Raw genomic sequence first — 26,507 nt, 5'->3', positions numbered from 1 at the left:
GGCGCAGCAGTTCCCACGACACCTGGACGAATCCGACTATCTAGACCCACGCCAGTCCGGCTTCCGACCCGGGCACAGCACAGAGACAGCCTTGGTCGCGTTGGTTGATGATCTCTGGAGGGCCAGAGATAGGGGTTGTTCCTCTATCCTGGTCCTATTAGACCTCTCGGTGGCTTTTGATACCATCGACCATGGTATCCTATTGCGCCGGTTGGAGGGGATGGGAGTCGGAGGCACCGTTTTGCGGTGGTTCGGCTCCTACCTCTCCGACCGGAAGCAATGTGTGTTGACAGGGGGGCAGAGGTCGTCCCTGAGGCCACTCACTTGTGGAGTGCCACAGGGGTCGGTCCTCTCGCCTCTCCTGTTCAACGCATATGTGAAGCCGCTGGGTGAGATCATCCGTGGTTTTGGGGTTGAGTACCACCTGTACGCTGATGATACTCAGCTGTACATTTCAACCCCAAACCACCCCAACGAGGCTGTCGAAGTGATGTCCCGGTGTTTGGAAGCCGTCGGGGTCTGGATGGGGGACAACAGACTCAAACTCAACCCCTCCAAGACCGAGTGGCTGTGGGTACCGGCACCTCGGTTCAGCCAGCTGACACCATCGCTGGCCATAGGGGGCGAACAACTGTCCCCTGTGGAGCGGGCGCGCAATTTGGGCGTCCTCCTTGATGCCCGGCTGTCAATGGAGGACCATGTGGCAGCCGTGGCAAGGGGGGGCGTTCCACCAGGTTCGCCTGGTGCGCCAATTGCGCCCCCTACTGGACCGGAGTGCTCTGCGCACGGTCACTCATGCGCTGGTGACGTCTCGCCTGGACTACTGCAATGCCCTCTACATGGGGCTTCCCTTGGGACGCATCCGGAGACTGCAGTTAGTTCAGAACGCAGCCGCGCGGGTTATCATGGGGAGTACATGTTACTCCCACGTAACACCTCTCCTGCGCGAGCTGCACTGGCTACCTGTGGCCTTTCGGGTGCGTTTCAAGGTATTGATTACCATCTTTAAAGCGCTCCATGGCATAGGACCTAGTTATCTGCAGGATCGCATCCTACCACACACCTCCCTGCGACCTATCTGCTCACACAGGGAGGGACTCCTTCTGGTGCCATCCGCTAGGCAATGCCAGCGGGCGACATTTAGGAGTAGGTCCTTCTCTGTGATGGGCCCAACCCTCTGGAATGACCTCCCCCCTGATATTCGAACTACCACCGACCTCCGTTCCTTCCGTCAAAAATTAAAGACTCACCTATTTCAATCAGCTGGCCTGGCACTCTCTTAGTTTTACCTCCCGGGGATATATCTTAATTGGGTTTGGGTATTTTAATTGGGGATGTTTTTAGGGTTTTTATAGCATATTTATTTCTTGTACAGCCTTATCTCCTCCATCCAAATGTATTTAACTGTTTTATATTATTGTATTTTTATCTGCATTTGACTGTACACCGCCCCGAGTCCCTTTTTGGGAGAGGGGGCGGTTTAGAAATCCAAGAAATAAATAAATAAAATAAAATAAAATAAATAGTCCATGCCATGTAAAGCTTTAAAGGTAATAATTAGCACATTTAATTGCAGTTTAAGTAAACTGGGAACTAATGCAGTTCACACAAGTGACACATTATATCTGCAAACCCAGAAGTCCCACCCCTACCTGTGCTGCTGCTTTCTAAACCAGATATTGCTTCTGAGTGATCTTCAGGAGCACTTTCAAATGAGGAGGGTAAGTCAACAGCAATCTCCAAGTAATCCCTAAGGCCTAGCCCAGTGGTCGGCAAGCCGCGGCTCGTGAGCCACATGCGGCTCTTTACACACTTTAATGCGGCTCTTCTGTGTGCCGGGCACCCGCTCCCCTCCCTCCTCTCGGGCACTTCAAAACAAGCGCCCCTTTCCCTTTTTTCTTTTCGACCCACAATGATTAGGGAGGATCCTGAAGTCGGGCGGGGACGAGAAGCGAGGAGGCAGAAAAAGAAACGGAGGCTAAGGAGCTTCCCCCCCGCCCCCTCCCAGCAAAAATCTAACCGGGGAGCCAGGCGGGCAGTAGCAAATTAGCCGATCACGCCGCGTGATCGGTTAATTTGCTACTGCCCACGCGGCGTGATCGGCCAATTTGCTACTGCCCGCCCAGTTCCCCGGTTAGATTTTTGCTGGGAGGGGGCGGGGGGGGGGGAAGCTCCTTGGCCTCTGTCTCTTTTTCTCCCTCCTCGCTTCTTGGGGCTCCACCAATGGGGGAGCAAGGCCCGCCCAGCGCCAGGCTTTGGGCTAACACAGAGGTCTGCAAAGTTGGCTGTTTTAAGACTGGTGGACTTCAATTCTCAGAATTCTGGGAGTTGAAGTCCACCAGTCTTAAGAGCCAATTTTGCAGATTCCTGGGCTAATATGATTGATGCCCTTGGTGGACTTCAATTCTCAGAATTCTGGGAGTTGAAGTCCACAAGTCTTCAAGCTGTCAGGTTTGAAGACCCTGGTTTTTTTTTTCTAAAGGGTTAGGGGTGCAAGGGTCTTGCAACTTGACAGCTTTAAGACTTGCATGCTTCAATGCCAGAGTTTCTGAGCCAACATGACTGGAGGAGGAATTCTGGGAGTTGAAGTCCACAAGTCTTAAAGCTGTCAGGTTTGAAGACCCCTGGTTTTTTTTTTCCTAAAGGGTTAGGGGTGCAAGGGTCTTGCAACTTGACAGCTTTAAGACTTGCATGCTTCAATGCCAGAGTTTCTGAGCCAACATGACTGGAGGAGGAATTCTGGGAGTTGAAGTCCACAAGTCTTAAAGCTGTCAGGTTTGAAGACCCCTGGTTTTTTTTTCCTAAAGGGTTAGGGGTGCAAGGGTCTTGCAACTTGACAGCTTTAAGACTTGCATGCTTCAATGCCAGAGTTTCTGAGCCAACATGACTGGAGGAGGAATTCTGGGAGTTGAAGTCCACAAGTCTTAAAGCTGTCAGGTTTGAAGACCCCTTGGGGTTTTTTTCCTAAAGGGTTAGGGATGCAAGGATCTTGTAACTTGACAGCTTTAAGACTTGCGTGCTTCAAATGCCAGAGTTTATTGAAACTAAAAACAGTGTACCATCCTATGTATTTTCGGTTTTAAAAATGTGGCTCTCAAAATAAATTTCAATCGTGGTTTTGGCGAGATTTGGCTCAGTTGAAAAAAAAGGTTGCCCACCACTGGCCTAGCCTCACAAAGAGGGTCCTTCAACCAATAATGCCCTAGAGCAGGAGTGTCAAACTGGTGGCCTACAGGCTGGATGCGTCACACACAGGCCATGCCCATCTCAGCTATGCAAATGGGAAAACATCACGAAACATCATGTGACAACAACGTAGTGTGGTGAATTTGACACCCGTGCCCTAGAGGCTACCAGAGACAGGCATATAATGATAGTCATATCACCATCCCTGCCCTGAAGTCGTGGCTAATGCCACACTGGAAACCTAAGAGGACACATTTCAGAGAAGGGAGCCTTCCCTTCAGTGGCTCAGTCATAGAGATCAGGTCAGCCCTCATCCTCAAAACATGAATGGATAGCAACAAATCTACATTCAAGATAATAATTAAGTCATGTCACATTCCAGTTGAAAAATAATGTAGAAAGAAAATCACACAATTTGCTACCAGATTTAGTTTTGACTTATTAAGTTCTACTACCTGATTATTATTACTAGTAAATCACTCTTTTTAATTTAGTATCTGTATAAATTGAGACAAGTATGGTTTATTAATAAAAATACCATGTTTCCCCAGTGGGCCAGTGGCCACTCTGGGTGTACACTCTATGATTGTACACTCTGAGAGTACGCTCTGCTGGCAGCTGGCCTACAACCATAAAGCGTACGCCCAGAGTGGCCACTGCTGGAAGACTCGGTTTGGAAGCCACTGAAAAAGCCATACTGGGATGGTGGCAGCGGGAGCAGAGGTGCTCTGGCTCTGCAAAGAGAACTGGGCCAGGGCATTGTGAGGCTGGGAGGCACATGAGCAGGACAGCCACTTGTGCAACCCACCTCTCTAGCCGTGCAGAGCGCCATTCACTGGCATTTCGAAGGCACCAAGCTGCGGAATCCGGGCAGCGGCGAACAGGCGCTCACACGGCTTGGCAATACCCCTAGGTCAGTGAATGGTGTTGTGCCCGGCTGGAAAGGGCAGCGACTGCGCAACACAGCCGTTCGCCCCTGAGGCTATGCCTGGCTCTTTGGGAGCCCGCTCGCAAGAGAGTAGCTGCCCAGCAACCCCCCTCTCCAGCTGGGCACAGCACCGCTCACCAACCTAGCGGTATCCCGAAGGCACCAAGCAATGTGATCACCTTTACACCCCCAGTTCCTGCAACTTGGCACCTTCGGGATACCGCTAGCTTGATGAGGGGTGCTCTGTCTGGCCGGAGGGGGGGTTGTCCAGGGGGCTTATTTGCAGGGGAGGGCATATATTTTTGCCCACCCAAAAAATGTCGCATGGCCCTATTATCAGGACATATATTTTTGGGAAAACACGGTAGTTCCTTTCCTTTCCATGAATTACAGATAGAGATCTGATCTGCTTAGTCAGTTAAGATTTTTTCTAGAAAAAAGCCTATAATCAATAATAATCAAACATCTTAAATTAAATTAAATTAATACACACACATACTGAACATAACATGTCTGAACTCCAATTCTGGAGTCATCTAGGAAATGTGATTGGCCAAAATATTTTGAATTCATACTATAAAGCTGTCTTTAATATCATGCTTTGTATTGGCAAATAAATATCAAGTTTTCCTTTGAGACTGATAAACTTAACATTTTACATTTTTTATTACAAAGGTTAATGCAATCAAAAAGGCCACTCATTTTAATTACATTAATTTTTCTATCCTTTAAGCAAGTAGAAAATATTCATTTAATATTCTTAATATATTTATTAAGAAGCTATTCAATTCACTACTTCCAGAAATGGAACTCTTGCATAGAATTAATGCAATTATTCTAGTTAGCTATCAAAAAACCCTTCAACTTAAGATATATCAATTGTCACTTGGTTATTACTTACTCTAGATTATTCTGAAGATAGTAGAGAACTCCAAGCTCATTAAGTGTTCGAGCGTTATCTGAGGTATCTTTACCTAAAGTCAGCTCTTCCAGCTGCAAAGATCGTTGACGAAGAAGAGCAAATCCATACTAAAATCAAATGAGGAAATTATTGCCTTGATATTCTACTGTCCAATGGTAAAACTAAGGTCAACATGCTTGGAGTCAACCTGAAGAATTCATGACATAATCTGAATATGGATTGTTCTACAAAAAAAATGCATGCATTACAAACTAGTGTACAAAAGGTCCTCTCCAGTTTGATATTATATTTTAAAGCAAGGAAAGGGGAAGGTTAAATTATATTATAAAGTATATAAATATATCCCCCAAATTACCTATCCATTTAGATGAGTGTCAGAAAAAGAAAGAACATTTGCATGAAAAATCTCCCTTCTTAAAAACAAAAACTAAAAAAGAAGGGGGGAGAAAGAGAAATAAGTAGGAATGACAGTACTGCTAGACATTTTCTCAGAATTATAAAAATACTTCTGATTTTTAAAAACTGAGAAAAAGAAATCAAAACGATCTATTTTTATATGGAAAGTAATATAGCTAAATGTGATATAAAACTTTCAAGTTGTATTCATAAATGACACTTGAATTAATTTACTGCAATCGCCAAAACCATGTAGATGAATACATACTAAAAAGAATGCCAATCTAATTTGAGAACAATTTGCCATTTTTTTAAAAAAATGGTGACTCAAGCCAACTGTCATTGCTTTTATAAAAACATCAAACACTATACAGTGAAGTTACATGCATTTACCAGACTGCCTTTCCGTCTTGCAGTTTTTTGCTGAATTTTGAAGGATTTCTTCCTCAGATGTTCAGCTTGTTCAAATCTAAAATGAAAAATTCAATTAATAATAACAGTGGTAGATCAACAGATGTTTTAGCAGTAGAATATATTTAGAAGATCATCATTTCTCAGGATGTAATGGGTATTGGTTTCAAACAGAGAGGCCCTGCCTACACAGGACTGTGTAACTCTTCTTTAGAATATTGCTGCAGGCATCAACATATATAGATTCAAACCTTTTCCTTCTAATTTCATCTTTATGATTTTTCTTTCAGTTGTTCTCTTATTAAATCTGGCACAATGCAGACATCCAGGTCAATATGTAGCTTTCATGTAAGTATTGGCTGTGAATATGAATGTTTGAACTTGAAGTGTCATTCTGGTTGAATTCTGATGATTCTATAACTAATCAGTATTATTTTCTTGGCAAAAATATTTTCTATTTTTTTCATCCATGATTTTTTAGTTCCTAATGCAGCTTATGAGTTCTGATATTTTCTGCTTCCCTTCCATCAGTGTATTTAGCTTTGCCCAAACCTACCAATTTTTTTTGTAAATAAGCTAAGATGAAACCAAATTGAAGGAATTCCTTAAAATGATATTTCAAAAACTTTAGCTACAGTGATTTACAAAATGAATGAGGCAGGTAACACATAAACTAAGAAATATAGTAAAACCAATAAAAATATCTTTGCTTTATATACTGTATTACTTTCCATTCCTCCCCTAATTTTTCTCCCAGGTTTCCATTAGATACATATAAATTAATTAACTATTTAAAATCATTCCCCATCTTCAAAACTTTCATTCCCTGTCTATTGCCCCCAATGTTCTCAAACCCAATTTCTTGGCCAATTCAATACCAAGAAAATTCTAGCAGCACCCAAGGAAAATCTTGTTAAAAATGAAAGGGGGACAGGTTCTGGATAAAATATGTTTTTTCCTTACTTGTTCTGCTTCTGATATAATGTTGCCAGAGCATCAAGTTCACGAGCTATCCTGAGATGATCAGATCCATAAGCATTTTCAGAGATCTCAAGAGCTTGTTTATATAACTGCTCAGCATTGCCATATTTCTTCCATTGCACATAAACACTAGCTAACTGATGAAGTGACTGGGCCACTCTGGGATGATCTGGATCAAGAGCAGTCTCTCGAATCTCCAGGGAGCGCTGCAATGGAGCAATTGCCTGTGAAGAAGGTGGGTTTTTCTTTTTAGAAAAGGATAGACAGTAACACTCACACACATACCTACCTGGCCCTAGGGTTAATGTCAGTTGTTGGCTTAATTCTACTTGAGGTTGTTTGATTCAGTAAAAATGATAATATAAAATCAGGTGCATTGATTAATCAATCAATCACACAGCTAAACATATACAGATATCTTATATCTGTTGTCAAATTTCTATAATCATGAAAAATAAGAAGCATGTTTAATTGAAAGACTAAAGTTGATCAAATAAAAACTCAAGTTTCTCCAGAAATCTGATTCTACATCTGCCACTGAAAACAGAGATCTGAATGTGTCTTCTTTTCTGGAGAGGTACTTACCTGACTGAGAAGACCTAAGTCTTTAAGAAATTGTCCTAGGGTCTCATAAAGATCAGCCAAACAGATCATGCTTTCTTCTCCTTCACAATTTTTCTCATATAATTTTAGAGAACTAAAATATTCTACTGCCATGGAGCTCTTATCTTTTCCAAGAAGCTGCCAGTAGCTGAGCAGTTCTGCAAAATGTCCCCTATAAGCAGTAAATATAACTCATTAAAACATTCTAGAATTTTATTGGTCAGATTAATATATCGTGTGAAGTAATTACATAGATTGTTTGCTTTTGGTTTAGCACAACAGCTTTACTTTATAGGTGAATTGAACCACAATAAGTGGCTCATAGTTTTTTTTTTAAAGTACAGCAATGTATGAACCAAGCTGGCAATACAAAATAAACAAACATACCAAATTTATAAAGACACTGAAATGCAAACATTTTCAACAGGTGCCTATATTTCTTATAATCTATCTCTGCCACACTGCCTTTGAAACACTTAGCATACAATTTTAAAAGCTAGTTGTCTGGATCGTGGCTGTCCTTCTTATAGAACTGCATTGTTCTGTTAGGAAATAATGCTCCTGACAATAACATCAAATTAAAAACCTTACAGCAATGTAGAATCATACTTCAAAACACGGGTGAAATGCTACCAGTTCAGGCCGAACCGGAAGTAAAAATGCTACTGGTTTGTCTAAACCAGAGTAAACAAATGCTTTAAAAAGTATTTTAAAAAAAGTTCAGACGATCACGTCACAGCTGATCGTCAGAATTTTTTTTTTACTTTTTTAAACATTTTTTTATTACCAGTTCAGGTAAAATGCTAAAAAAAGGTTTTAAAAATGTTCCAACGATCAGCTGTGACAATCAGCTGTGCTGCACGATTGTCGAACCTTTTTTTGTGTGTAAAGTCCAGCTGCTTTTGCATTGTGTGTGAGTCAGTTCTGCAGCTTTTGTTATTTTTGTGTAAAGTGTAATAGTTGGTTTTTGAACTCACTATGACTCTGTGAGGTTCCTGCTTGTTGCCTGCCCGGGCACATGACCACCAAGCCATGCCCACCCAGTCACATGTCCACCAAGCCACACCCACAGAAGCGGTAGGGAAAATTTTTGAATTTCACCACTGCTCCAAAAAGTAAAAATTCATAAAACATGTATTTAATATATCTAGATTTTATAGCTACCTAATTTGTGTAATCATGACCCTAAGAAGCATAAATCAAATAGCTCCCTCCTTCCAAATATAAAATATTTTATGGCAAATAAAACAAACATGAATCAATATAAAAAAGCAAAAGGCAAAATTCAACACATTTTGCAAGATCTTGAACTCAGAACCTCATATTCTAAGATTAAAATAGGGTGCTCAAATTTATAAAAGAGTTCAGAGAGCTGAAATGCCTCAGTGAGACAGTCAGGAAATCTGTGGGTTCTGAAGACCTTCACATAAATTCTGGCTGACAAACCGTTGCAGGGCATCTTCAGACCATAACTTTCTTGGAGGGAAAGTGAAGAAGGAGTTGCATCTCAACAGACCAAGAGGAACGTAACTGGTTCCTCGCAGGTCAGAGACTAGCTGACAGGGGAGGCGGCAGGGGAGGCGGCATTGTAAAATAGCTCCTACCAAGCTGAGGCATCTGGACTAAGTATCGAGCAGGGGTGGTGATTAGAAGAAGTGCGGAGACCTGGTGAAAATATTTAAATAATCAACTGATACAAATCAGAATTTGGAAATGGGAAAGAACTTTGTGAATATAAAATAGTATTAATGGACAGATTGGGAATTTAGTGGAAAGAGAAAGAAAGAAAGAAAATGTGGCTTAAATCATTAAGACCAAAGAGAACTGCTTGCTTTAAATAACTTGGACACAGAAATGAGAATTGGCTAACTTATTGAAATAAAAAGCTTTGAATTTGGATTTGAAAAGACTATGTCTTTAAAAAAAAGTTGACAATTGGGAATCTCATGGAAAAGGAGGAGGGAGGGGGAAAACAGAGGCTAAAATACCGAGACTAAGGGAACTTGCTTTGTTCTAATCTACACATCTTAAGCTACCCTAATTAACCAGAGGTGGAAAATAACAAAAGGAAGAATCAAGAAGAATTTTTTGTCTCTCCCCCGTCTGCAATTTTATCTTTTTTGGATTTAAAATTAGAAAGCTGTACCTTTGAAAACAAACAAGTTCAAAGAACTGAGGAGCTGCATTGCCATTTGCCAGAAGGAAGAAAAACACTACTTGAAGAACAAGAAAGCAAAACTTCACTGTTTAAGGAGGTTTTGTTTTTGCACAGATCATTTGGTTTTGCTCCTGAACAGTTGTGGAAGAAAAGAAGAATGTCTTCTTCCTTTTTTTTTTTAGCTGAACTGGAATATTTTAGCTGGATTAGAATTGAAAAATAAGAAGAAACTGTGGAATTTAAATTGTAATTATAACGTATTTTAAAAGATAAAAACTAAAAAATTTAAACTGGACACTATGAAAATTTGGGAATTTGAAGAAATATGCGAGATTATAAAAAATATGCATGAGTCATTAAAATTAAATAGAGATGTGAAGTTAGATATTAAGGAGAAACAAGAAGCAAGGGAAGGAGGAGGAAAAGAAAGTGGAACTACAGAAAAAGCAGTAGAAAATAAAAAAACAGACAAAAGATTTCACTGGGTTTGATAGTGGCATAGGAAAAATTGAAAAGGGGGATATGTCCCAACAAAGAAAGGGGAGAGGAGTATAGAAGAAAGGAAAGGAAATGGCCAGACAGGCATAGAGAAGAAAGAAGGGAATGAGTATACCACAAAGAAAAAGCACAATAATAAAAGAAAAGAAGGAAAAAAGATAAGAAGATAGATAACTTTGAGGAGTACATGCCAAATGGCACAGCAGAGTGTGATAAAAAAGTCAAGTAGAAAGAAAAAGCAGAAGTTTAGAGTTGGGATGAAAGGCTCACTAGGAAGAAGTGGAAAGGATAAGGGGAGGGGAGTGAAGATTAACAGGAGAGGAAGACGGGAAGTACACACATACAGGAGTAATTATATTAATATGAATTAGTTAATTGGATATTTAGAAATTTCTATGTGGAGAATATAAGTGAGAGCGATATGTGATTTGTTCTTTTACATGATAGTTAAACTGAGTTGTTAATTGAATAACAAGGATGATAATGAAAAGATAATTAAATATAAGTTAAAATATATGGAATATGGATATTATGCAGATAAGTACATATAGAACATTTTAGAAGATGAATATAAGTGAGGTGCATATTTCCTGCCATGTTATGTAGCAGATTAATGGAATTGCAATAAGCATTGAACAGCAAGGATTGTAACCAAAGATAATTAAATGTAAGCTAAGTAATGAAATGGGGGCGGGGATGGAGGGGGAACTTGGAATATATTTTTAATGAAAAAAATAACTGAAATTATAAAGACAGAACTAAAAACTTGGGGCATGTAATGATGAGAACAGCTAGAAACTTTAACCTGGCCACCACTTTGGCCAAAAACATAGCTGGGGAGGGGGGGGGAGGCTATATGTTATAATTATTAATATGAAAGATGTTTATTAAAATGAAGCTACTAATACCATCAACATTAAATGGAGCCTGCTCAGATGCTGAAATACACCATGCAAATGAGATGAAGAGAGTGGAAGAGAGAAGGGAAATAGGAGAAGGAAGAGAAGGGTTAGGAGAGAGGGGGGGAAGAGGAGGAGAGAAAGAAGGAGTGGAAAGAAGAGAGAGGAGAAGGAGAGAGGAAGAGGAAATAGAGAAGAGAAAGATGACAGAGGGAAGAAAGGAGGTGGGGAGGAGGAGAGAGGAAGAAGAGGCAAGAAAGTGATGGATAGAATATAAATATGATGTATGGAAAGCAGAAGAGCAAATTATAGTCTTTAGGGGTTGATGGTAAGACAACTTGTCATTCTATTGAATAATACAAAATAGTGTTGATTATGATGTAATGGTATTCATTGGTTTTGTATTAAAATAAAAAAATAAAAAAAAACTTATTAAAAAAACTTATAAAAGAGATCCAATCTTAAAACATGTGCTCCTTATCAGAACATCATATTTTGAAACCAGATTATTTCTGCCATACTCAGAATAGATTGGGAATGTTTCATGGTCAGAACTTGTTTGTTTTACAATGTTTCAACAATTGTAGTTATAGGTTCTGAAATTACAGCAATTTCTGGGCCTCCTTTTACTATGTACTGCATATGATTTTTGCTCTACATATGATTTTTGGACAAGCCAGTATTTCCAACATATGAGTGCACAAATACTTTTAGTATACAAATTAAATAAACAGAATTTCACCATCACATGAAATATTTCCCCCACTTTTCTTTTTTGCAAGAAATTTTTATTTTTATTAAACAAACACAAAAAACCATCATCTTACATTACATCTTGTAGAAAGTGTGTCAATTGGTTACAATTAGCTTTCGTGCATCGCTTTCATAGTCATTACTTATATTCATATCAAATATCAAAGATTCTTAATGAGTCTTACTATCAACATAACATAGTTCACATTTGACTAAAGTTATTTTAGTGTCCTTTTGCCTAAAATAATCCATAGTTAAAAACACAATCACCTGATGGCATTTCATTAATTATTACAAAACTCATCCAGTAACCTTAAGCCTTTACAACATATTCTAAATAAAAATAAGTTGACCAAGTTTCTAAACCTTTTTTTCCAAGTCACTGTTTACAATTTGTGTCCAAGTTCCTTTTGTTATGGTAGTACATATATATATCATTAACTGTATCCCTTATCATTATCATTCCATCATTAGTTGTTATCATTAATATTGGTTAACAAAAGATCCATTTTCTTCTCATCAAATCAACACATGTGTACCTTATTGCCAATATTGATTATTTATTTAACATAACAATCTAAAAGTTACTAAATTACTACTTACTAATTATAAAACTTAGTTAATTTTTTGTTATCAACTTTCATATATCTAATAACATTACACCCTTATAACATATTCAATTAATTAACAAAAATTTTAAACCTTTTTTCCCAAGTCACTGTTTGCAATTTATATCCAAATTCCTTACATTAAACCAGTACATATATATATATATATATATATATATATATATATATATATATATATATATATATATATATATATATATATATATATATATATATAATTAACTATATCTCTTATCATTTCATTATTATTGTCATTCATATTTGTTAACAAAATCATTTATTACTTATATCCAACTTCCCCACCTCCAGCCAACATAAATATGTATCTTGTTACCATTATCAATTATTTATTTAACAAAGCAATCTAAAAATTACTAAATTCCTACTTACTAATCACCAAACTTAGCTACTTTTTTATTATCAACTTTCATATATCAACCTGTATCCTTCCAGAAGGCATATAGTCTTATTTCTTTTGCCATTTGTGAAATTAATCTTCTGTTTATTTCCTTGGTAAAGTTTTTATGGACATCTCTCCGCACCTTGTTGCTTGTTGCATCTCTCAGGTAATCTCGGCGTCCTCCATTTGCTACTTTAATTAATTTATCTTTGATTGTCAATCGTGCTTCTGGTAAGGTTTCTCTCCTTAAAACCATCATTTTTTCCCCTTTTCTTCTTCTTCTGTGCCTTGAAATTTGAGGTAGAGCTCCAGTCCATCAAATTCCCTTTTCCATACTCCCTTTTTTTCGCTTTCAACCAGTTTCACTCCATAGATCAAATCATTAGTTTTCTTATCTTTGTATTCATTTTTCTCTTCAATTTTTTGGGCTCCATTTCCATCATTTTTTTCTAGTATAAACTCTATCTTCTTCTCACTTCTTCCAGTTACCTCTAATAAATTTATATATATATATAGTTTAAACACAAAATTATTTGTAATCTTCACAAGAAAGAGGTTCCGTTTCCCCCCCGCTCTCCCAGTGCCAATAAGGTTCTCAAAGGACAGCTGTGTAAACTTTGTGCCCTTAGCTCTTATCACTTTTAATTATGGAACTTTGAAGTACAAAGACAGTGAAATCAAAGGAGAAACGGGAACAAAAGCGTAGTTTCAAAAACTAGCCTCTAGCCTCTGAGCGGCAGCATTGCTTCCTTTCACTCTCTGATGTTGTCTCAGGCTTAAGGGAAACAAAGTTCTTAAAGTTCTTAAATGGAGTTTAATAGCAAATAATAAAAATAAATTATTAGAGTAGAGAAGAAGATTTTAGTCCTTAAGTTAAAAAATAAAGCAAGAAAAAGTCGAAGAAGAAAAACCGGTCTGTTCACTTTAAGGAGAGGGAAAAAAAAGTTGCGAGCACTTCAATCCACAAAGTGTAATTACAAAAGGAGAAAAAAAAGCATACTAGCCGAAACAATCCAATGCAGGTCAATTGTGCCGCTTACTTCTTCTGCTTAAGGATTTAATTTAGCATAAAAAAGAAGGTTTTTGGGGGCAGTCTTTTTCAAAGCAGAAAGGATTCCTCACCAGATGGACACACTTTCTCTTTCCGTTCCCTTCCGTTCCGGAGCCATCCCAACTTCATCAGCCTAGGCTGCCTTTTGTCGCCAGCTTGAAGACCTTCTCTTGGATCAAACAGGGACTTTGCAGGGTCCCTGAGATCAGCAAGACATAGTCTTCCTGTTCATTGTCTCTTCAGGATGGTTTAGGTCCGATTGGACCACCCAGTGGCAAAAGTATCGGCGGCGGTCTCGGAGCATCGAGACCGCATGTCTGTACCATTGCAATGTTGGCTCCTCCTTTCATTTCCCCTGCTTTTCTTAATGTTTTATCTTAAGTTTTAAAAATATCTGAAGGGGAGCTCTTGGTTTATTGCTTACTTCAATCCAGTCTGAAGCCAGAATTAACAGATCTTTATATCTTGAATCACAAACATACACAAACATGTTACTCAGGCATAGTTATCCATCCCACAGAACAGTGATCTCTACCTCTACCCCTAGGCATTTTAAAATTGTATTTTCCAGAGACTGAAACTGACATTTCCTCCATAAAAACAGCATGCTTTGCTCACTGAACTGAATTCTCCTAGTTAAGCAAAAGGATGAAGGAGTAGCAACAGAGAAGCACCACAGTAAACCAAAACTAAAGCAGTCTGTCTTTGGTACAGTCTCCCACCCGCATGAACAGCAGGTATCAGCAATCTGTGAATCAGCCCTTGAAATATTCTGAAATGCAGTTCCCACAATCCATTCTGAGTTATTATGGTATTTGTAGTTAACAAGAACGAGGTCAAATCATCAAGAGAGCACCAGATTGTTGACCTTTTATATATTATTCAGCAAACTATCTCCCTCTGTACACTTTAGATATATGATACCAAACAGAACAAAGAGCTCTTTATTTCCCTTTCCAGCCTAAACCAAAGTCCCTGACAAGGGCAATAGAACATAACCTTTGAACTGTAATAAAGAAAAAATATATACCAATATGGCATTCAGATGATTTGGGAAGAATTCTTTTACTAACTTTTGCTCTGAATAACCAAAATGCATAATTAGACCTATACACTTTGATATTTAATTCAATAGGATTCCGTGTTTTTAAAAAAACAAATCTTGTCACCAGAAACCTACAAACAAAGCCATCGTCTAAATACTTCATTCTTACCTTTTATAAAGATTCTGAGATATAAAGAGATTCAATAAGCATTTATGTAACTTCTGCTTATCCCCTTGTTGCTGGAACAACCAGGGCAATTCATCTGCACTCCTCCATGTCATCCGTTCTCCACTAGGGTGATTATAATGGAAGAATAGGTAAGAAGGCAAATTGCAAGGAAATGGGAGTAATTATGTATGTTACAATAGAATTATAATACTATCTTACAAAAGCATTTATTTGAACATGAAATATATATCTGTTCTTTCTACATGTAATTTTTTTCAATTTGTAATGATAATGTAAAAAAGATCAGAGAAAACAAAATTAAGAATTTTCTTCTGTTGGTGGATCGAAACTAACATATAAAAGGAGAAGTGGGGGAGGAATGTCCTGCCTGGGAAAACAACATAACACAGAAAAAGTTCTACTAAAATATATCAGCTTTCAATACTCTCAACCATGTTATCCATTTGGATCAATTAAGTGAGTTAGGGCTGGGCAGCATAGTTTTGCACTGGTTTAGCTGCTTCCTTCAAGGCCAGCCCCAATCGGTGTTGATAGGGAATGAGAGAGAGCCAGTCCTCAACTGTTGCTTGAACTGTGCAATGCATTCTACATAGAGATACCCCAAAGTCCACTAGGTTTCAGCTGGTGCAAAATGCAATTAAAGAAATAGACAACCAAATAATAAAAGGAGACAGTGGTGAAAATGAGATTTGAAATATGGGGTTCCTGAGTTATACCGTAGTCCTTTAGCTCCCCTACCATTTAATATTTAAACTACAACTACTTGGTGTGCAATATGTAGGACAAGCGTATTACTCATTGTTTTTATCCTTTTACAGCAAACAATCACAGATAATGAAACTGCAGATAAGAGGAATGTGAAAAAATATGTGTACTTAAAAGCCTGCCATATTTTGCATGCTTAAAATTTCCCAAAACATGCTCCAAATTGTGACTATGTGAAGCCATTTACCATGGATACCAAAATCTGAGCTGGATAAATTTTCTGATGAGAAATCCTGCTGACAACAAAGCAATTATAGCCAAAGCTACCTTCATCATTTACATAGTAACTAAACAATTTCTGTATCTCATAATCTAAAAATCTTACCTCAGTTGCCTGGTAAAGTAGTCTATCAGTTTTTCTCTGTGAGAGACAAAACCATTCTGACTTCCTCCTATATATTCCAATTTCACTGTATCCCAAGCCTGAAAAGAAACACTAGTTCTATTGTGTAACAATAGTAACAAAAAAGTAACATATTAAACTTGTATGCTGCCCAACTCAATGCCTCTGAGAAGCTCCTAACATTCAAATAAAAAAGTACAATATAATCAATTACTTAGAAAAGAAAAATAAATTAGGCACATCTCACACTGTCTGCCAAAGGCCTGGTTGAACAACCAGGTTTTTATTATTCTTCTAAACTAGGGGTCTCCAACCTCTGGGCTGCAGCCCATTACCGGGCCATGACCTATTCAGAAGGGGCCTGTGCGAACTGCGGGCCAGCATGCACAGGTCAACTTGCACGAGCAACAGGCCTGCGCATGTGGACACACGCGCACAGCTGAACTTGCAAAAGCTGCGAGTCCATGTTTGTGCATGCCAACCTGCCACTCACGCAAGTCAAGCTGTGCATCTGCACACACAGCCTACTGCTCATGTAGTCCGGTTCCTCCCTACATCCAGGCCACCAAGCAGCAAAGGTTGGGGACTGCCATTCTAAACTATAGCAAACAAGAGCCTCTCTAGATCTGTGGGGATTCCAGAATTCCAGAACATTACTACAGAGAAGATGTGTTTGCTGGGTCCACAGATGACACTGATTAATCAAAGGAACCCAGAAAATACCCGCAGTAAGTGTAACTTTCCAATGAAAATTATAAACGGTAATCAGCAAGTCATTTCCCAGGAAATAAAAGAAAAATTCAGGCTTATGCAGGTACAGGTAGTCCTTGACTTACAAAACAATTGAGCCCAACATTTTGTTGTTAAGCAAGACATTTGTTAAGTGAGGTTTGCTCCATTTTATGACCTTTCTTGGCTCAATTGTGAACCACTCAAAAAAGTGAACCACTGCAGTTGATAAGTTAGCAACTCAGATGTTAAGTGAATCTGGCTTCCCCATTGACTTTGCTTGTCAAACGTTCACAAAAGATGATCACATAACCTTAGGACACAGCAACGTTCATAAATATGAAACATTTTCCAAGCATCTGAATTTTGATCACATGTTCATGGAGATGCTGCAAAGATTGTTATGTGAAAAACAGTCATAAGCCTAAGGGATGGGATTGAAAACTGTTAGCAACTGGTTCTCTGCCCGGTTGCTGGATGGGCGTGGGCATGGCCTACTCAGCCTCCTGTACCATGGTGGGGGGGCTTTCCTCGAGCCTCCGGAAGGGTGAAAACAACCTCCCCCAGGCTCTGAAAGCCCTCTGGAGGCCAGAAATGGGCCTGTTTTTGGACTTCCGGTTGGCCTGTTTTTCACCCTCCTCAGGCTCTGGAGGTTTTCCTCAAGCTTACAAGAGGGTGAAAACAGCATCTGCCGGGTTCCGGAAGCCCTCCGGAGGCCAGAAACAGGCCCATGTGGGCCTTGCACTTACCTGGCATGATGAGCGGGCCATGTGGAGACTCCTGGGAGGGGAGGGATGGGTGGGGCCAGCCAGTCCTTGCAATCACGGTTCAGCTAATCAGTTGCAAAATTAACATCCAGTTCACCCGAACAGGTGTGAACCGGCTGAATCCCACCCATGGTCAAAAGTCACATTTTTCGGAGCCATTGTAACTAAATGAATTGTAGCAAGTCAAGGACTATCTGTGTTTTTACAAATGCTAGGCTATTATAGTGAAATATGTAGTGAATTTTACTTGCCATTTCTTGCCTGCTGTTTGAGAGATTTTCCATCAATACTAGATAAAATAATTTATTTTCTTAAGAACAAACTCATAGGGAAGTGGTGTGTATATAGGAAATAAAAACTACATTAATAGTGATATATTAATTGAATTTAACTCCGTTACTTTTTAACTTTTAAAAAATCTGTCGAAAGCATTAACAGAAACTGGCAAATGAGTAGATATAGTAAATACAGTAAAATCATTAGGTAACTAATTTCTTTGCCAAAATACCTGAAGATGCTGAAAACTTAACAAACCACTGCTATATGTCAAAATGCACATTTTGTGCATGGTGTAAATTAAGGAGGCAAGCATTTCCCACGATAGCTCAGGGCAGAGTTCCATGAGTTCTGATTCACTGATTCCATTGTGACTAACACTGATGAGGCACAGAATCTACAGAACAAACACACAAATAATTTTATTGTAGTTATTGATTCTGCCACATGAATATCAAGATAGATAACAGTACTGTTAAGAAAACCAGGAACTGTTTTATTAAACTACTGTTATGCATTTCTTTGTTGGGTTTCCCTTCATAGAAAAATCTTCTATATGGAGACCACAAAGTATCCTAATACAGGTAAGTCCTCAACTTGTGGCCAGAATTGGGACTGCAACTTTTCTCATCAAGTGATGTTATTAATAAATGAGTGATTATATGATTGTGTCCAATTTTACAACACTTTATGCCATGATTATTAAACAAATTCAGTTTTGCCCTTTGACTTCGTTTGTCAGAAACCAGTTGGGAAGACTACAAGTGAACTTAGACACTGCACCTATCATAAATACATGCCAGTTGCCAATTACCCGAATTGGATCATATGATTAAAAGGATCCTGCAGTGATAATAAATGCGGGATCTGGTCATAAGTCAATTTTTAATGCCACTCTAAAGGTCTCTAAACAGATGGTCATAAGCTCAGAATTATCTGTATTTTTCTTTGCACAATACAAAAAAGACTAATTTAATTTTTTTTGTTTCATTTTTAGTGTTTTTATTACACTATTTTGGCTGTTAACTGCCCAGAGTTATTTATGTGAGATGAACATTTCCTAAGTAAGTAATGATCACAAAGACAAGGGACTATATTTACTTTTTTTCCTGAAAATTCTTGGATTTTCTTTTTTTTTAATATCAATTTTTCAACATGAATCTCAAGAGTTTATAATGAATCTTATACGACTGAAGTTTAAAAAGAAAAACTGTTTTGAAAGACAAATGTAAAACAAAGGGGTTTGGGTGATCATGGAATTAGACTGCAAAGAAAACTTTTAAATTACTAAGTCCAATCCCGCAGAAAAAGAACGGTCTTACCTAAACATGTCTTTTCAGGGGAAGAGAGGGAGTGGTCACGTGAGGGTATTCTCAAGGCCTGATTGGTCCAAAGATTGAGAGTAAACTTCTTAAATACTCCTGCCTTCCATTCCTGCCGTTTCCTCGAAGGCGAACAACAGAACTGAAACAAAACAACCAACAACACAAAACCCGGGAACAACCCAGCCTCCCCTTGGTCCCAATAACTTAAACAGCGCGGGTCGTGACCACTCCCTCTCTTCCCCTGAAAAGACACCTTCAGGTAAGACCAACATTCTTTTTCCAGTGGAAGAGAGGTAGTGGTCACGTGAGGGACATACCCAAGCTCAGTCCCAAGGGGGGGGGAAAACACAACCACAAGCTATGGCCCAAGGGGAGTAACTGCGACCACCCTCTGTAGGACTCTCCGACCAAAGGAAGCATCCACTGAAGTGAACAAATCCAGACGATAATGTCGGATGAAGGGGGTCGGGGACGCCCAAGTGGTGGCCCAGCAAATGTCCTCAAAAGGAGCTTTTGTGGCCCATGCCGCCGTGGTCGCGGAGCTCCTAGTAGAATGGGCCGTTATCCCCGACGGAACGGGATGCCTCGTCGCCCCATAGGCCTCCCCGATGGCCTGCCGTAGCTAACAGCCAATGGTAGCCGAAGACACCCTGGCCCCCAACGTCCAAGGTTGGAAGGAGATAAACAAGGCCTCCAACCTACGAAACTCCGCAGTCCGTCGGAGATAAATACACAAAGCCCGACGAACGTCCAAACAGTGCCAGAGCCTCTCCCTATCATTAGACGGCCCCGGACAAAAATCGGGCAGGACGACCTCCTGCGCCCTGTGAAAAGGAGTGTTCACCTTTGGGAGGAAGGTAGGGTCAAGACGAAAAACCACCCTATCCTGGTGAAAATGGCAAAGATCATCCTTGGAGGAAAGAGTGCCCAGCTCCGAGATATGCCAGGCCGAGGTAATCGCCACCAGAAAGACCACCTTAAGGGACAAGAATCTCAGATGAACTGACCGGAGAGGCTCGAACGGGGCCCTGAGAACAAGGGGCAGATCCCATGTAGGGAACCTATGGATAGGGGGAGGCCGGAGATTAGCCGCCCCCTTAAGAAATTTTTAACCTCCTCCTTATGTGTATTTATATCTGTATTTATATTTGTATTTGATACTTATTGTTTGTTGTGTGGACTGTACACCGCCCCGAGTCCTTTTCGGGAGAGGGGGCAGTCTAGAAATTCGAAGAAATAAATAAATAAATAAAACGCTTGATCAGGGGAACGTGAGAAAGGGAGGAAGACCCTACACCACCTAGTACCGAAGACAGAGCCGCCACCTTACGATGCAAGGTATTGTGTGACAGCCCATCATCCACTCTTTCTGCAAAAAATCCAAGACGTTGGGAATAGTAGCCCTATCCGGAGAAATCTAACGTGGAGCACACCACCTGACAAAGGCAGCCCAGGTGGAGTTGTAAACCCGGGTCGTCAACGGACTCCTGGAAGCCTCGATGGTGCGGATGACTCCAGAGGATAGGTTGGCCGTTCTCAGTAGTCTCCATTCAAGAGCCAGGCGGTCAGATGGAGCCACTGGGGTTCCGGGTGAATCAGGACCCCCTGGCGTAAGACCACCTCCTCCAGCGGAATTCTCCACGGAACAGCCACCGACAACTGGACTAGATCCGCGAACCAGGGTCTCCTGGGCCAATAAGGGGCCATGACGATGACCAGTGCCTTCTCCACCACCACCTTTCTGAGGGTCCCCGGAATGAGGGGAATGGGAGGGAAGGCATAGAGGAGGCCCAGAGGCCACCTGCTCCGGAGGGCGTCTGTGCCCTCTGCTAACTGGAATTGGAACCGGGTGAAGAAACGTAGCAGCTGTAAATTTGCCGGGGAGGCGAAGAGATCCACCAGCAGAGTGCCGCCTATGGGACGACTCAGGTTCGAGTCACTTCCTCCTGCGGTTGGGGCGACCGCCTCCTCCTTGAAAGGGCCACCTGGACTGATGCTGGAACCTGCTCCGGTCCTGAAAGGATGACCGAGAAAACTGCCTGTCAGACCTGAAAGAGGAGAAACGCTGATGATGGTCAAAGTCAGAACCCCTATAAGATTGCTTACGGTAAGGGTGAGACCGCGTCTCAGGCTTCTTGGCATTGGACGGGAGAACCTTTTTCTTGTCTTTGTTCTCGACTAGAATGGGATCGAGGGCCACCCCCAAAAGATTGGGACCCTTAAAGGGGGTAGCTGCCAGATTCCACTTGGCCTTGTTGTCTATTTGCCAGTTACGAAGCCATAAGAGGCGGCGAGAAGTAACTGAGGTGGCTAAGGCGCTGGATGCGAACTTGACCGTGTCGCGAGTGGCATCTGCGGAAAATTGGGAGGCAGCAATAATCTTAGTAAGGTCCTGATGGAGTCTTTCGTCCTGGATCGGAATGCGATCCTGGAGCTGGCGAAGCCACATGACCGTAGTGCGGTTGAAGTACGAGGCCGCCGCCGCGGACTTTATGGCCCAGGTGGTGGCATTGAAATTATTGTGCAAGGTAAGTTCCGTGCGCTTATCTTCAGGTTTCAACTTATCCGCCACGTCACTGGACACCACTGGAGAGGAAGAAACCAGGGTAGCAACCGGGGTGTCAATCGTGGGTAGCTGAATGGCCTGGGCAAAGGCCTGCTCCACATTGTAGAAGCATTTGTCATTACTCCCAGGGTTAGAGAAATTGGAAGGATGGGCCCACTGGTTGGTCAGGACCTCCATAAACAATGGAGGGGCTGGGATCTCCTCCTTGTCTGTAGCCATGTTTGAAAACATGGTCATGTCTGGGTCCCTGGGTGGAGGCACGGTGGGATCCCCAGTCCCAATTTTGGTAGTCTTCCCGCCTTGTTCAGTAAAGTCTTGAACATGGCTGGGGGAAACAAACCCGAGGAAGGGGGGAAATCTGGAGGGACTACATCCTCGTCCTCCGAAAATCCCATATCCTGAGAATATTCCTCCTCCATGACAGAGCCCTCGCTAACCATGGAAGGGGAGGACGCTCTACAGTGGAGACAGCCTGGCCTCCCTTGAAGCCTAGAGGAGTGGGAGCTCCTGTCTCGCTGAGCAATGCCCTGTGATATAGCTGTCGAAATAAGCCGTTTGATCCCTTCAGGGAGATGTTCCAGCTCATCCATGTCCCCGTAACCGGAGCTGGGACCCCGTGGGGCCAGCCTGCGGGATGAACTATACCCCCTAGAGGTTCCTTCCAATCCCTGGCTAAGTCTGGAGAAACCAAAAGGGAGGGGGGAAGGAGACTCCCTCCATCTGGAATAGCCGTGGGATCTAGTTGGAGAGCCTGAGGGAGAAGATGGGCTGAACCCCCTAGGGGAGGAGTGAGCAGGAGAGGGCCTGATTGGAGACCTGGACCTGCTGGCAGAAGTAGGCCCGGCTGACTTGGCCTGCCTCTCAGCCCTGGCAAAAGTCTTTTCCAGGGTTTGTGCCTCCTAGTCTCCTCCCTTGTAGGAGCCCTGGACAGGCATTGAGATGCCAGGGTTCTGGCTGTGGCTTCCCTGGGCCTAGGCCCCTGCCCCCGCCCTTCATCCATCACCAAAGGCCCTTCGGCCTGGCCCTGTGGAATCTCTGAGCCCTCCTCCATTGCCCCACTCACGTGTCCTGAAGCACAGGGTGATGCAAAGCCAGGCCTCTGTAGGTCTCGTCAGAACCAGGGCTCAGAATGGGCCTAGTCACGAAGGTTGATAACTCCTGTTTAGGCCTCACCACATGACCTTGTGGAAGAAAGACTAAGCCACGCCCATGTGGCACCAAACAAAATGGCCGCCGGAGCTCAGAAATGGAGGCTCTGGAAAGTCTGGGGCTGCAGTAAGCTCAAGGCTGCCCCCTCCCAATGCCTCAGAATAGGCGTGCTTCGCAAAATGCTTGGGGCCCTGCGGCACACAGGCACGCACCCACCCCCAAGCCTCCTGACTCACGAAGACGTCGATCGCAGCCCAAAACAAGCAGCAGCGGCGCCAATGGCTCACACACGCCTCGTGGCGTTTTCCAAGCCTCCCAGCTCTCCTCAGCCAGTAGCAATCAAAGAGGGGCCTCCGCACAAGCCGCGCCTTGGAGCACGGCACCCCCATAGACCCGGGGATAGGGCTAAAGCTCCTGGCCCGCGGAGGGGAGGAAGAATGCCCCCCAGGGCCCTCCCCGAACTGCTCAAGGCAGAAAAGACTGTCTCTTGGGCCGCGGCTGCAGTTTGAATTTAAGTAAATTTAGAGTCTCCAATTTAGCCAAATTAGAACCAAATAGAATTCAAGAGAAAGGAATAAACTAACTATCCTACCTAACCACAATCTCAAACAGTGCTTGGACCAAGAGACTGAGGAAACTGGGCAGGAATGGAAGGCAGGAGTATTTAAAGAAGTTTACTCTCAGTCTTTGGACCAATCAGGCTTTGAGAATACCCTCACGTGACCACTCCCTCTCTTCCACTGGAAAATGTTAATGAAAAGTATATCAATGACACCCAGGAAACAAGGGAAACTACAAGTCTCCCATCTTATTAAAAGAGCGAAAAACTGAACTTACTTGCCTTTCATTATTCATATACTAAATTAGTGTTTTTCAGCTTGGCAATGTGTTGTCTTTAATTCTCAGAATTCCCAAATCAGCATAGTGGCTATTAAATTCTGTGAGTAGTAGTCTCCAAACTGTAATGCTGTCAAGTTTGAAAAACACTGTCTTAAGTGCCATACCCATAAAATTAGATGTGCTACTGAATCAGCCATCCAAACTTGCCTCTTTCATGAGCCTTTTCTCCTTTTCACTTTTCAAGGATTCTTCAACTGATCTCAAAACTAGCTGGTAAAGAGCCATGACATCCTGGCACTCAAAACATTTCTGTAGAAGTACATCAATATCTTCTGTGCTTTTGGTGCTGAAGGATATAATACAAAATATTTAAAAGGATAATAAACAATATATTTGAATTTTCACTTGAAATAGGCAAGTATTAAGAATCATAAATCTTCACAACTAAAGCTCAAATGTTAATGGTGGTTCGTAATCTAAAGTCACCTGTTTGACATGGGAGAAATTGAATAAAATAAATAAATAATACATAAGAGCAACTGCTAATGCATGCCACATTTTCTTAACAAGGGAGATAAAGGGAGGAGAGATGAAAATATGGCTATACTTTAGGCAAATAAGTTGCCTCTAAGATACGTTTTATCCCAAAGAGCTCAATCACTTAACTTTTAAGGGAAAGACATCAGGCAGAAATCCTTCAGGGAAACAACAAAATGAAAATTTAGTCTAAATAAAACATTTGAATTTACTAACCAAAAGATATCTAAAGTTAGCTTAGTGTTTACTGTGCTAAAGCAAAGCAAGCCCCAATATAAATATAATATAAATAAGAACAGTTAATAAACCTGCAAATTAACTGTTAATTAATAAACCTGTTAATTAACCTGTTAATTAACCTGTTAATTAACTGTTAATGACCAGAAACCTGTGAATATAGTAATAATAAACCTTGGTTCACAGCTAAATTTAAGCAGCTATGTCATACTAAAGAGGAAGCCTACAGAAAAGGTGATAGAATGCTATATGATCAGTCCAGAAACATATTAACAAGGGAGATCAGAGCAGCAAAAAGAAGCTACTCTGAAAAGCTAAGAAAATCAGTTATCAATAAATGAACCAGCAAACATACGGAAAACTGTTTAAAATATGACTGTTTACAGCAAGCCTCCTTCCCATGCTGAAGGAAATCAACAATTGGCAGATGAGCTGAATGTAGGTTTGAGAGAAAATTACTGCCACCCATCTCCACAATCCCCATCTCAAATATACCAACAACAGCTAAGCCTCCTACAACCTACCCCATCCCATTGGGCCCACCATCCCTGTTATTAAAGAGAATGAGGTACAAGGTCTATTTCACAGACAAAGCCAGGAAAAGCACCAGGCCCAGACAAAATAACTCCTTCTTGCTTAAAAGCTTGTGGTGACCAACTGGCCACATCTTCACCCACATATTTAATAAATCACTAGAAATGTGCTATGTTCCTCCTTGCTTCAAATGCTCTACTCTCATCCCAGTATCAAAGAAATCCTCCACCAAGGAACTGAATGACTAGTTGTTGTAACATCTGTAGTTATGAAGACCTTTGAAAGACTAGTGCAGGCCCACCTGAAAACCATCACGGGTCCGCTGTTAGACCCCTTGCAATTTGCCTACTGAGCAAATAGATCAACAAATGATGCTATTAATATGATTCTACACTACATCCTACAATATCTTGAATCTCCAAAGACCTATGCAAAGGTCCTCTTTGTAGACTTCAGCTCAGCATTCAATACCATCATTCCAGATATTATTCCAACTAAACTAAATCAGCTAGCTATACCTGACCATACTTGTAAATGGATCATAAGCTTCCTAACAGACAGGAAGCAGCAGGTGAAGCTAGGCAAAATCACATCAGTTACCTATACAATTAGCACAGGATCCCCCCAAGTGCTCTCTCCACTTCTCTTCTCTTTATATACCATGACTGCACCTCAAAAGATTCCTCTGTTAAAGTACTGAAGTTTGTAGATGATACAACAGTGATTGGTCTCATTCAAGACAATGATGAATCTGCATACAGACGGAAAGTTGTACAACTAGCCTTGTGGTGCAGTCAGAACAATCTTGAACTAAATACACTCAAAACCATAGAAATGATGGTAGATTTTAGAGAAACCCTCCTATACTATCACCTCTTACAATACTAGACAACCCAGTATCAACAACAATAGAGACCTTCAAGTTTCTAGGTTCTATAGAAAGCTCAAACTGCTCAAGGAGCTGCTAATTCAGTTCTACAGAGGAATTACTGAGTCTGTCATCTGCACCTCTAGAACTATCTGGTTTGGCTCTGCAACCAAACAGACTTCAATGGATAATTAAAACTGCAGAAAAAACAATTGCTACCAAGCTGCCTTCCATTGAGGACCTGTATACTGCACAAGCCAAAAAGAGGGCTGAGAAAATATTTACAGACCCCTTAGATCCTGGACATAAATTGTTTCAACTTCTACCCTCAAAACAACGTTATGGGACATTGCACATCAGAACAACTAGACACAAGGACAGTTTCTTCCCGAATACCATCACTCTGCTAAACAATTAATTCCCACAACACTGTCAAATTATTTACTAAGACTGTATACTATTATTCTTCTCATCCTTCCTAGTACCCATCTCTTCCCACTCATGACTACAACCATGTTGCT

The 26,507-nt window shown here is 41.2% G+C and overlaps 1 protein-coding gene and 1 long non-coding RNA gene across 3 annotated transcripts in view; both read right to left on the bottom strand.

Annotated features, from left to right (window-relative positions):
• Window positions 1-26,507, bottom strand: part of LOC309401924 — a 140,015-nt gene that overhangs the window by 12,550 nt on the left and 100,958 nt on the right. The gene's annotated exons all lie outside the window — the stretch shown is intronic.
• NPHP3 (nephrocystin 3) overlaps window positions 1-26,507 on the bottom strand; it is a 76,939-nt gene that overhangs the window by 10,188 nt on the left and 40,244 nt on the right. The window contains exons 16-23 of one of the 2 annotated variants that reach the window (XM_081971288.1): window positions 24,018-24,156; window positions 18,163-18,327; window positions 16,141-16,238; window positions 15,030-15,152; window positions 7,410-7,599; window positions 6,807-7,048; window positions 5,826-5,901; window positions 5,016-5,143 (exon numbers count right to left, since the gene is read on the bottom strand). In XM_081971288.1, coding sequence (XP_081827414.1) covers window positions 5,016-5,143; window positions 5,826-5,901; window positions 6,807-7,048; window positions 7,410-7,599; window positions 15,030-15,152; window positions 16,141-16,238; window positions 18,163-18,327; window positions 24,018-24,156 — 1,161 coding nt within the window. The remainder of the gene's footprint in view (window positions 1-5,015; window positions 5,144-5,825; window positions 5,902-6,806; window positions 7,049-7,409; window positions 7,600-15,029; window positions 15,153-16,140; window positions 16,239-18,162; window positions 18,328-24,017; window positions 24,157-26,507) is intronic. The other variant, XM_081971289.1, reaches the window with a different exon arrangement.

The sequence above is a fragment of the Natrix helvetica genome, assembly GCF_964273705.1.
Source record: "Natrix helvetica genome assembly, chromosome: Z".
In the NCBI taxonomy this organism is placed as follows: Eukaryota; Metazoa; Chordata; class Lepidosauria; order Squamata; family Natricidae; genus Natrix; species Natrix helvetica.
The sequence above is the reverse complement of the archived record's forward strand: the minus strand, read 5'-3'. Positions and strand labels throughout refer to the sequence as shown.